General features: G+C 46.6%; 1 protein-coding gene across 1 annotated transcript; it reads left to right on the forward strand.

The window, feature by feature from the left end:
* The first annotated feature begins 1,946 nt into the window (after window positions 1-1,946).
* On the forward strand, window positions 1,947-9,482 carry PRKRIP1 (PRKR interacting protein 1). The gene is made up of 6 exons (XM_003211692.4): window positions 1,947-2,121; window positions 2,505-2,583; window positions 3,994-4,094; window positions 4,870-4,955; window positions 6,742-6,809; window positions 8,743-9,482. Exons 1-6 carry the CDS (start codon window positions 2,002-2,004, stop codon window positions 8,856-8,858), a joined length of 570 nt encoding a protein of 189 aa, XP_003211740.2. The 5' UTR covers window positions 1,947-2,001; the 3' UTR covers window positions 8,859-9,482.
* The last annotated feature ends 2,280 nt before the right edge of the window (window positions 9,483-11,762 follow it).

The following is an 11,762-nucleotide window of genomic DNA, read 5'->3' on the forward strand; positions in this document are numbered from 1 at the left end:
TGCAAATCCCGTGTCCCCAGCAAGCCCGGTTCTGCCCAGATCCCAGCTCAAGGGTTTTTTATTTCACAGTGACGCAGTGATATCCATCCTATTTTGGTCTGACACAAGTGACAATCTCGTCTTTCCTCTCCAGATGCATCTCAAAAGTAACACGTGTACATCGAGGGTCCACACCTAGGTGTGTCATTTGGGAGGGTGTTACTTGCAGGTCTGTGCTGTTTGCGTGGGCTCTGTCCGATGACAGGCAGCTGCCTGTCGTTTCCCAGAGCTGCAAGTTGTTGTCAGCACAAGCCACGCTTTGGGCAAGAGAATCGAGTTGTCCAGCTGCTCCCTGCAGCCCTCCAGCCGTAGTGGTGTCTGGCCATCACCGATTTGCTGTTCTCCAGCAGCAATTGGCACAGCCACACAGAGACCTGACAGCACTGCCCACACCCCTGCTTTCGGAAGCTGCGTTTTGGACCCCGAGCAGGGAGAGCTGCGGAGACAGGAGCTCACAAGCTGGGAGACAGCATGGAGGAAGATGTTTGCATGGCAGCAGCCAGGGCTGTGGCTGCAGGGATGCCTTCCAGGGCCAGCACAGACAGCTGGGAACTCAGCCAACTCTGAATTCAAGCCATTCTTTTATAAATCAGGTTGGTAAGACAAACACGAGGCATAAACTAGTGCCATTTCCATAGCAACCTCAGCAGAGGTAAAAAGTCTTTTGTAAACAAAGAGAGGACTGAACCTGTGGATCCGCTCTGATTTTCTTCACGGACGAGAGAAGAGCATGTGGGCTTAATAAATTCAGGTCAATACAAATGACCCATAAATCTCAGATGGAACCATTCCCAACCTCTGAGTTCCCTTTTCTCTCCCCTCTCCTCATGCACAGCACGGAACTGTCTCAACCCAGCGCCCAGCTCCGTGCCCCAGCTTATCTCCATAAAGACACAAAGCCTGATGCCCCTCTTCCATCACCGTTGACCTTTAGTAGCTAATTCTCTGACGCACACGCAGCCCGAGCACATGCCATGCCATTTCTGTATGGCCACAGCAGCTCGATGAAAAATTTTGCTTGTAGAGAGAGCTGTATCACAGCCAGCTCTAGCTTCCATTCCTCCAGGCAAGCCTTGCTCGGAGTATGCAAGCCCTCAGCTGGTCCACACGCTGATTGGGCAAAGCCCCTGTGTTAATTAAGCACAGATGAGGCAGCGACCCTCCCCATTACAGAGAGTCCATGCCACGGGGAATTGTGCTGCAGCCCCTCGCTGCCAGCGGGCACGGCCTGCTAATTGCCAAAGTGACACGAGCAGATGGTGCCGCAGCCCTGCAGGGAGGCACCAGGAAGCACCGGATCGCTTACACCGTCACGGGGCAGGGATTTGGCTGGGGCCAGGGCGTCCGTGCAAAATGCTGAGAATTCTCTCCTCACAGAGCCCGGAGCGTGACGGATTTTGGAGCGGCCTTGCTAACAGATCCCACAGTGGTGTGGGGTCACTGGGAGCAGCGCTGGGGGCAGTGGGGTGGTAGGAGATGTGCCGAGCTCTGCTGTGGGGCTGGATAAAGTAGCAGCAACAGCTCAGGGCAGCCCTCAGCTTCCAGCAAGGCCACAGCACACCGCCTGCTCCTTCCTCACGGCCCTCGCCATGCCTGAGGGAGCATCACTTGTGCAGTGTGCATTTACTTATGACACATCCTAGGCCCCCCCAGCAGTGAATACCTGAGCCCCGAGGAGCCTGAGGCACAGCCTACACAGCCCACACTGCTTCCTGCACCTCCTCTGAGGCGCTCCGAGCAGTTTGCAGCGGGCAGCCAGGCAAAAGGGCAGGCCCGAGGCCTGCCGCCATTACAGGCCACGCCCATCGTGGCGGCCACGCCCATCGTGGCGGCCACGCCCATCGTGGCGGCCACGCCCATCGTGGCGGCCACGCCCATCGTGGCGGCCACGCCCATCGTGGCGGCCGCTCAGCGTCTTGCGCTATGACGCCGGAAGTGGGCCGGGCGCTGTGAGACGGGAAGATGGCGGCGCCCTCGGCCCCGCGCCCGTCCCGGCCCCGCAAGGAGCCGCAGCCGCTCGTCATCCCTCGCAACGCCGCCGAGGAGCAGCGCCTCCGCCTCGAGCGCCTCATGAGGAACCCGGTGAGGGGACGGGAAGCCGGCCGGCTTCGTGCTCGCGGCCGCGAAGGGATGGGTACTGAGCTCGTGTCCCACCCTGGGCTGTGAGGGAAGAGGCGCCCCGCGGGCAATGGAGCAGCTCGGGGCTCCGTTGTCTGCCGCTTGCTCTGCATTTCCCGGGAGCTGGTGGGAAATCTCAACCCTTGGGCTCTAATGAGGTGTTTTGACCCTTGTCCTGAGAGGGTGTCCTCTGATTCCTGCTTTCTGCCCGCTCCCTGTCAGTGGAGGTGTGCTCCGTCTGGGGTCTGTCCTGTGGTGGAAGGGGCTGCGGGCATGCGCGGGCCGTCCTGTGTTAGAACTGCAGGTGTGGCCCCCAGAGGATGCTGATGGTTGGTTTGTTCTTACAGGAAAAGACTGTACCAATTCCTGAGAAGCTGAACGAGTGGGCGCCACGGCCTCCCCCGGAGTTTGTCAGAGATGTGATGGGTAAAGGCACTGCTCTTCAGATAACTGTAGGATCAGCCATGTTGAGCTTAGACACCATTTAACAGAAAGACTGGAGGTGATTTTCTGTTGGCAATCATTTTGCTGGAGAAAAGAGGTATAAAATGAGCTTTTTGAGTTGTTTTCTCAATGTCCACGTTGTTCGTGGGCCTTGCTTTGCTCAGAACCAGAACCTGTGGCATTCCAGTAGACAAGCCACATGTAAAGGAGTAATTTGTGCTGTAGTAGTGATCACAAGACACAAGTAAATTGTCTTTTCCACAGATATGAAAATGCTCTGGAAGCTTACAGTTGTGAATTACCTCTTTTAATTGTTTTGAGTCTGAATCTCAGGTGGTGAGAGGCAGAGGCATGCAGGGATGTGACCATACGTGGTCAGCTAGGGAGCTGACAGCTGTGCAGGGAATCCAGCACAAGTGTTCTGCCTACACTTCCATCTGGGGGGGATCAGGGTTAGTATTTGTAGTCTAAAGTGCATCTGCATGTAGATCTGCAGATCCTTTGGAATCCTCATCTTATCGATCCTTCCCAAAGGCCAGCTTGTTCATATTTCAGAATAACTGATTTAAGATTAAAAGTTTTATACATTTTTGAGTAAACTGTGCTCATTATTACAATTCCCTCATAGGTTTTTCACATAGCTTTGCCAGGTGCTTCAGTAGAGCTGTTTTGGTTTTTTAGTAGCACCTGACATGCTGGGATTCTGTTGGTATCAAAGTGCACTATTGCAATCTTGTGTTTTAATTACTAGGTGTCTTCTTTTAAGAATGCTTTTGTGTACTTTGCATTGAGAAATGGCTCAGGAGGCACAGGGTGAGAATGAGTGCCACATTTGAAAGCTCCTCTGAGACTTTAATATGTAGATTGGTGCTAGGAAGAGAAAACTGTAAGGATTTTGTTCATGAAACATACAAAAACTATCAGTGGTATCTGTTTTGCATGGGAAACAGCAATGTAATGGGTTTTAACACCCTTCAGTTGATTTTTTTTTTTTGTATGAGATGGGGAGAATCAGTGAGAGGCAGCCTCAGTGGGATGCTGTAGTTCACCTCTGTCTAGAAGACAACAGGATGTGCATTTAACTCGAGGTCTTATGCTTCTATGTCCAGCTAAGGCTGGATTCTCTTCAGGGGAGTAATTGAGAGGATATGGTGATTGCTGTTGGCCTTAACTGGTAGAAACTGCATTGAAATGTAAGATTTTGCAGCTCACTTTGGCTTTTGATTGGGAGTTGTTTGCTCTTATATAAAATGCAGGCATACTCTGTGTTGTTAATAGACTTTCTTTGTACGCTGCACTTTCAGGTATCCAGCCCCTCAGCATCCAACTGTAGTAATTTGTGAACATCCAGTGTGTATTACCTTCTAGCAGACAAACCCCTTCTTATTGCAGGTTCCAGTGCTGGAGCTGGCAGTGGGGAGTTCCACGTGTACCGGCATCTTCGGCGCCGAGAGTACCAGAGGCAAGATTTCATGGATGCTATGGCTGAGAAGGTCAGCAGGACTCTATATTTTTTTCTTATAACCATGTGGTGTCCATTGCTTTTTTTTTTTTTTTTCCCTTATAAAATCACGTGCAAACAATTCAGTTCCAAACCACCTCTTACCAAAAAAAAACAGTGCAGGAATATGTGATACGCGGTGTCTTGTCAACATTGAAACATTTGATGCTTTGTGTCAGACATGCCCCATCTTCTCTGTTCACTAGGGATCCTAACGTGTAATACGACAGATGAATGTTTGTGTTCTCATGTGGGTTTGAAAATGCTTTAACAACTGTTTGAAATGTCTCTAAGTATAAAATGAAATCCCTAATACCAGTGTCTTGCACAGACAACATCAAAGCAGGTGCATGCACACAGAATACAGATCTGTTAAGAGTGTCTCCTCTTTCAGGGAGCGTTGTTGTTGTATTCTCTCTTGGCCAAAATGAGTCCTCAAATTCATATGTTACTGTTTGTGTCTCAGATTCTCCTCTTTGTTTTTACTGATACATTCTTTAGGGCAGAAGCCCAGTGTCACCTCTGTTTTGGTGAGGATTCTTTCCTCTGAAGTGCTCAGTGGTTGGCTCAGGCTGCAGGTTACCAACGCTGTCTGTATACAAGTCTTCCCTAGGATTCTGTGTTTTGTATAACAAAGCAGCCAGACAAAATCTGGCAGAGCTCCCTTCTGTATTTTGCTAAAAGACTTCTCCCTAAAAGGACATGATTTTGAAAAGAAGTATTTTAATTTAGGTTGTGACCAAAGTATAACATGTGATCAATTACAGCAAAGACTAGATGAGGAATTCCAGAAGAAACTGGAGAGGAATAAGATGATTGCAGAAGAGCAAACAGCAAAACGCAGAAGGAAGCGGTAAGGGCAGATTGCTCCCGGGAGGTTTGACATGGAAAACCTCATGCCCTGTGCCTCATCTGCAGCTACATCCTTTGGATTAATACTCTTGTTCTGTGTCTACATCAATCAGCCAAGAAATCTGTCTGCATAAATTAATTTCATTAATGTCATTGTTCGGTTTCTAAAGGCATCTGTAAATTTGACACGCTTTGCTGGTGTGGTTTATTTTCAGTGGCGTTGCTAGCAAGATAACTGAGTGCTTGAGCAGCTTTTGCTGACACTGTCACACTGACTGCAAGAAGCCCTACTGTGTATTTGTTTTAACAATGTCAGGAAAGTTCTGTACGTACGTCTGGCTTACATAAATGTCTGTAGCAGCTGACATCAAGCAACTTGAGTGCGAAAATGGTGCTGCTTAACGGATGCTTATATGGATTAGGAGTAGTAGGGTGTGATGGTGCATGATGTCTGCACGCTGCCAGTGTGACTAGCCCAATTCGGTGCACGGGTATAGGAAAGGCTGTGCAGTGTTGTTAAAATCAGTAGCAGTTTCTACCTACCTCAGTAATATGCTGGCTGTCTATTAAGTTAAATAGAAAAAATAAGAGATAGGAAATCATTCCTTTCCCGTGCATTTTAGGCGAAGTGAAACAGAGGAAATGGTCTGAGAATCATTAGCAGAGATGTAAGATCTTATGTTGCAGTCTGCCATGCCTTTCAGAAATAGCAGATATCATGGCTGCTTACCTCTTCCAGAGTGTCTGACCCTGAGCAGCTTCTCTCTTGTCTTTTTGAGAATGAGCATTTTGCATTTTGTAGCTGAGAGCTGCTGCTGAAAGGCCTATGCAAAGTGACTCACTGGCTCATTAGCACAAATGTGCACAACACAAACACTGTTGCCATCTTACTTTACATGTAGTGTGGTCCAACAGATGGCCAGCAAGTCAGATCTGGCCTGCTGCTTCTTCCTTGGCTGAGAAGCAGAACAAGTGTTGGAGCAGGAAATGCTGCCCAAACACTTAAACACCTCCTTCTTGCATTCAGTAGTCTTATGGTGGAAGTATCAAGCAACTGTGGCACACAGGAGACCCCTAATGTATTTCACCACCCTTTCTCTTCTGTCCTGAGCTCCCAGGTGTGGTGTTGGGGTCTTTCTGTAGAACCCTCTGACTGTGTTGTGGGGGGAACACGAGTCTCAGATTGCTCTGCCTGGTGCCTGCCATTAGACTGCCTGTCTATCTTTGTTGGGTAACAGAACTGAAATCTCCTCTTATCCCTAGTGTTATTCCCAATGATTAAGCACAGCCAAAGATGAGGATTGAAGTATATTGCATTATTATTATTATTATTATTATTATTATTATTATTATTATTATTTAAAGCAGATTACTGATAATGACTTTTCAGTGTTGAATACCAACAGCTTGGGATTTTTGTAAAGTTTTCTCCATATTTTTATAGGTTAGGTAGCTAAAATGTAGGAACAGTTCCATTCTCATTCCTTCTTTGTTGTGTTCTGGAAGATCCTTGTTTATAATATGATTTCAGTTGTAGCTGCATCTGGAAACAGGCTTTAAAAAAATAAAATAAAAATCCATAGGGCTAAAACCAACATAGAAAAGTTTCTGTTGGTCTTATATCTAGATTTGCTACCACTTGTTTTTAAGTTGAGACCCAATTTGCACTTCTCCTCTGAAGTCTTTTCCCAGGATGTCTGTAGTAGGTCCTTAATGGGTGTGTAATCACAGTGTGCAGACACTTTACAGTGTTGGATTTACGTGAGTCTCTTTTCATTGCTTTTTAGCCAGAAGCTAAAAGAGAAGAAACTGCAAGCTAAGAAAAATAAACTTGAACAAAAGAAGCAGGAAAAAGGTCAGTGAGATTTAGTTTTCTTTTTTCAAGCCTCAGTTCTGTTTTCTAATAATCCTTAGGAGGGCTTATCCCACCTCCCACCAGGCATTCTTCATAGATGGGTAGGACTGAGTCTTCAGTGTGATATTTCTGTTCATCTGTCGAAAGTCCTCTTTGAAAGCCATATTTTTAAATGCACATGAGAAAAAGGGGGGAAAATGCACAGCTTGGACAGCAGGAAACTAAGTTATGATTTTGTATGTAAAAAATTAAGCCACCTTGGTGCCATCTGTTCCACATAACCATTTCATTTCATGTAGAAATAGGCACTGCCTCTGTTCTCCTGCAGTCTTGGAAATAAACGTTCAGCGATGTCAGAACAAATGTTTGTTTAAATTTTTGGATGCTCATTGCTCCCTTTTAGTGAGTGTATTTTACCTTAATTTTTCAAAGAGCTGTGCTTTGTGGCTGAGCACACTGATCACAGTAAGTCAGGGAAGTTAACGCAGTTCCTGGTAATTCTGCTAGAACATAACTTGTCTGACAGTTCTACTTTATTTCTGCTCTTGTTTGGATCTGTTTCAGCTGAACCACTGCCAGCCTCCCATGTAGATGTGGGAGGATAGATTAATCATTAGGTTAATTGTACTTGTGACAGCAAGGGAATGTAGCAGAGTGCTTTTGGTCTGGTTTGTTTTTAAAAGCTACTTGCACATAAACTGTGACTGGGGGGAGAATCTGAGTGTGAGCTTAACAAAACAGAATGCCTGTCTCTCCAGGGTGGTTGGGAGAGGGCAGAGCCAGGACTGTGCTACAGGACTGCCATGTACAAACAAGTCATCTTTGGGGAGCCAGGTTCTGAGCCCCTCTGTCTTTAGAACAGTTCTTTGCTTGTTATACTTTGTGATTCTCTATTTTAAAACCAAGTAAATAAGCTGGAAACCGCATACAGCTGTCTTTAGCCTGCTGAGAACAGACTTGTCATTCACTAGTTTTGTGTGCCTTGAGATCTGAGGGTTCTTTCCAAAGTAATTGAAGCGTGCTTGTCAGACCTGGTAGGCAAGCATTTGTGTAAACAAATAAATAGGACTTGTGGCCATCTTTCACCTTTGTCAAGGAAAACTGTTAAGAAGGGTTGGCACCAAGTCCTACAGTGCATCAACACGAACTGACAGGATTGAACTTCACCACGCGGTGGCATCACACCACTGATCCTACGCACTGTGGTCACAGCCTGCGCTGAGCTGACTTGTCCTGAGAGACAGGGAGGGTACGAGGGGTGTGACAGCAGAGTTATGGCTGTCAGATCCAGGTTGCACTTTATGCCGTACCTAATTTCCATATCCATTATTTAATTTCTAGAAGGTGTTTTCTCGTCTGGTCTTTCACCAGTTTTCTCTGATCCTAACTAATCTGGCACCTATCTTAAAGGGTTCCCGTGTTTGTAATAAACTTAACAGTCTGTGAAAGGTCTTGGCACCCTGTGGAGTTCCTGTAAACTTGGATAGACATTGAAATACACGGACCTGGCAGGCAGCTTACTGGTGTGTGCATTCTTTAGCAATGTTTTGTGATACTTGAAAGTTCGTGCCAACACGCAGAGGTGAGATTGGGAATGAGATAATCTATGACTTTAGCACCTGATTACCTCTGATTGAGATAGCATTCAATAGAAGGTGGAGTTCTTTAACGTTGGGCTTGTCACAGTGGTAATGCAGCTCGAGTGCTGGAGGTAAGGGACGGCTTCTCCAAGGGAGAATTTGATATTCAGAGCTCTACTTCACTCACTGTTGTGAGATTTTTCACGAGGAGGACACGTGGGGCACGTTATCCGTTTGTACTAATTGGTGTGATCTAGTACCTGTTTGCTTGGCACCAGAGACCATTTTGTTGTGAAATGCATAACGAGGAGGACATGGGATATGTTACCAATTCGTATGGTTTCTGTTTTTAGAATCTGATCAGTCTCAAGAGCGAGTCAGCAGTGAGGATGACGAAGAGGATTGCAAGGAGGAGGAAGAGAAGGAAGACGATGCTGAGGAGCCAAGTTTTGTGATGGGAAGAGGATGAGGCCACTGAGGGACAGCAGGAAACACTCTTCATTGCTTTACATGCAGAAGCATGAAAGTCTTTCATCTCAGCCAAGCAGAACTCATTGGTGAACGTTATATCTGCTTAATGGTGAATGACCTTCGCATCGCAGGCCCGAGAGATATTGATAGAGAAATGCCAAATAAGAGAGTTTTTTTTCTTAATTGCTTGTATAACTGCTGTGCAGTCTGCTCTGTTTGCTCTGACGAGTCAGCCATAAGTCTCTGTGACCTTAGAGTTCTTTCTGACATGGCCCAGAGTGTTTTTCTGTCTGAAAGCTAAAACACACCCATTACCATTTAAGGAAAATATTCCTGTGAGGACTGCATAATCTAATGTCATCAAAGCTGGTAGCAATCAGATACCTGAATCTAAGGGCAGAGTTCAGTCTGAAGTAGAAAAGTGGTCTGTAGCCAGGCTGTCACGCACTGTGAGTGTTCTGAATCTGGGGATTTGTATGGGGTCATCTCTAACCCAAAGAAATCAGTTTATGTTGCTAGACAAGTTCTTTAGATTTTTAAGCCAGGTCCCTTTTCTATTGCTAAATCTTTCCCTATTACTTTTCTTCCATGTTTTTTAAATTAATAAAAGGGATGTGTTGGATTGTTCTGTCTTCTTTTATTTGAAGAGGATTTTGCCGAAATGAAGAGTTGTTTGCAATGCTGCAGGAAGGAACAGAAAGGCCGAGTGATGTGGTACATGAAAATAGGGAAAAAGGTGTTAGCTGCATTTCATATACTTTTTGCTTTTGGATTTGATCATTATTAAGGTTTTCCTAAAATTTTTGTGTGTAAAACCTCCAAATCTGTAAAGCAGAAAGGGTTGGAATGGAATGGCGTTGCTTGTGTTAAGCTTCATGTAGTGACACCTGGCTTTCCCTCTGCTTGAGCTCTCTGCTTTGAACTCTGAGTTCTCTGGCAAGAAAAAAAAAATCTGTATGTATTTTTGTTGATGCTTAAATGAAAAACAAATGTGTTAATGGTTTTATTTGTAAATTAGGTTGCTGTCTTTTCAGTGCATCTTGAACTAGCAGTGCCCGCATCACGCAGCATCCGCATCCAGATTGTGGCGCTACTTCTTCTCAAGCTCTTGTTAATGCCAAATTATTTAAAGCAAAAACAATGAAAAGGAATCACTTGTTAGTTTTCAGTCCTTGAACAGTGCTGCCAGAAATCCGGCACTCTGTGTTGGCTTTATGCAGTAGTTTCTCAGTGGTATTTCTGTGACAGTGGGGGAGCAGATGTCATCAAGTGGCATTTAGGATTAGGTCCCCTGTGCCTCCACACCACCCCAGCTCGAGCATCCACATGGAACTCTTGTGTTAAGTCTGGGTAGAGCCACGTGCTTTGGGTAAGTTGTGACTGTTTCATTCTGTAGTGCTTAAGATACAGAATGGATGTCCCACAGTTGGTGTTACCACAGTGTAAAGTGTTGAGTTAGAGGAATTATTTCACTCAAATCCCCTTTGGGGTAGGTACACCCTGTTGATGCATCTGTGATGTGGGACAAGCCACGTTGTGGTGTTTGTTGGCTTTTGGTTGGAGGGAAATTGAGAGCCTTGCAAATAAACAAAGACTGTTCTGCCAGTGAGCTTGTCAGGCTCTTGAGCTGAATAAATCAGTGCTGGTTGGCATTAAGCAGAGCAGGTGTGTGCTGCATGAGGACTTCTCACAGTTGGGAAGAAGATGGACTTGAGTTGGTCTTGGTGAATTAAATGAAGACAGGTTGTATGACCCTGCCCTGGCTCCTCAGGATGTTGTGCTGCCCATCCTGAATTATTCACGTGCTGCATTTGTGAGGAGTGCTTGGTTTGTATGTGAAATCCATAAAAAGCCAAGAGAATGTGTTGCTGAGGGTGGTTTCTGCCTGATGGCCATCCTTCTAACAGCAGGGTCCATATTTGGTATGTGCTGCTCTGAGTTCTGATAACTGTCATGCCATGCTGTGCTGGTCTTTCAGAATACAGAGACACTCATGAGTGACGGAGGTTTTGGTGTGAAGACAAAGCACAGAAGCTGTGACATCTGTATGGGAGAAGCATCATCATGGAGCAGAAAAATGGAAGCGCTCCCAAGTGCAGTAAAACAAAGAGCAATTCAGGAGTTGCTTCTTGTTCCAGATACAGCAGCAGTAATGCGAAGATTTTAAACAGCCCCGGAGCGTGACCTGCTTCCATTAAGTTCTTGCTTTGGATTTCTTTCCAGAGGAGTCAGTCCGCATCAGAGAGAGGAGAGGTGTCACCAGGGAGCTGAATGGGCTGCCCCACTTCCACAGGAGCCAGCAGTGTTAGTGCTGTGACCGTGCCGAGGTATTCCTAAGCTCAAAGATGAAAAGCACGCTCAGGAAGATACGCGTTTGTCTCTCTACTACGTTTGTAGGAATTGTTTTCCTTTGCTGCTTCCTCCCTTCCCCAGTACCGATGCTATCGGGAGCACAGACCGCTGTGCCATTGAGCTGGAGCACTGTGCTGCTGCCTCCCAGCGCTTTATCTCGTTTTCAGGGCAGGAGCTCCTTCCTATTTCCCGCAGCCTGCCCCTCCCGTGCTCCTTTGATGGGTTTATGCGAGATTTCCTGCCGAGTCAACAGAGGAGGAATGCAGGGAGATAGCAGCAGCTCTGATAGCCCTCATTTACAAAGGGCGGCTCCTTCAGCGCTCAGCACTGCCTCTAGGGTAGGCTTTTGCTGTAATAAACCAGTAATAAACCGTAATAAAAGCGCATTTACGTCCCGTGCTACCGGTACGTTGTCTGTGCAAAGATGGAGAGCCGGGAGCGCCGCACCCCGTAACGCACCGACCAGCCCAGCGAGCAGTACGCTTTTTGGAGGGGGCGGGGCTATCGGCCTGGGGGCGGGGCTTGGCATAGCTCTGACCAATGCGACGGC

This window comes from Meleagris gallopavo, chromosome 21 (genome assembly GCF_905368555.1).
Source record: "Meleagris gallopavo chromosome 21, MGAL_WU_HG_1.1, whole genome shotgun sequence".
Classification (NCBI taxonomy): Eukaryota; Metazoa; Chordata; class Aves; order Galliformes; family Phasianidae; genus Meleagris; species Meleagris gallopavo.

Excerpts from the sequence above, each read along its gene's own strand:
- PRKRIP1 (XM_003211692.4), top strand. The coding sequence starts at position 2,002 with ATGGCGGCGCCCTCGGCCCCGCGCCCGTCCCGGCCCCGCAAGGAGCCG. Across the intron at positions 2,584-3,993 it reads GTTTGTCAGAGATGTGATGG|GTTCCAGTGCTGGAGCTGGC; the intron begins GTAAAGGCACTG and ends TTCTTATTGCAG. Across the intron at positions 4,095-4,869 it reads TGGATGCTATGGCTGAGAAG|CAAAGACTAGATGAGGAATT; the intron begins GTCAGCAGGACT and ends GATCAATTACAG.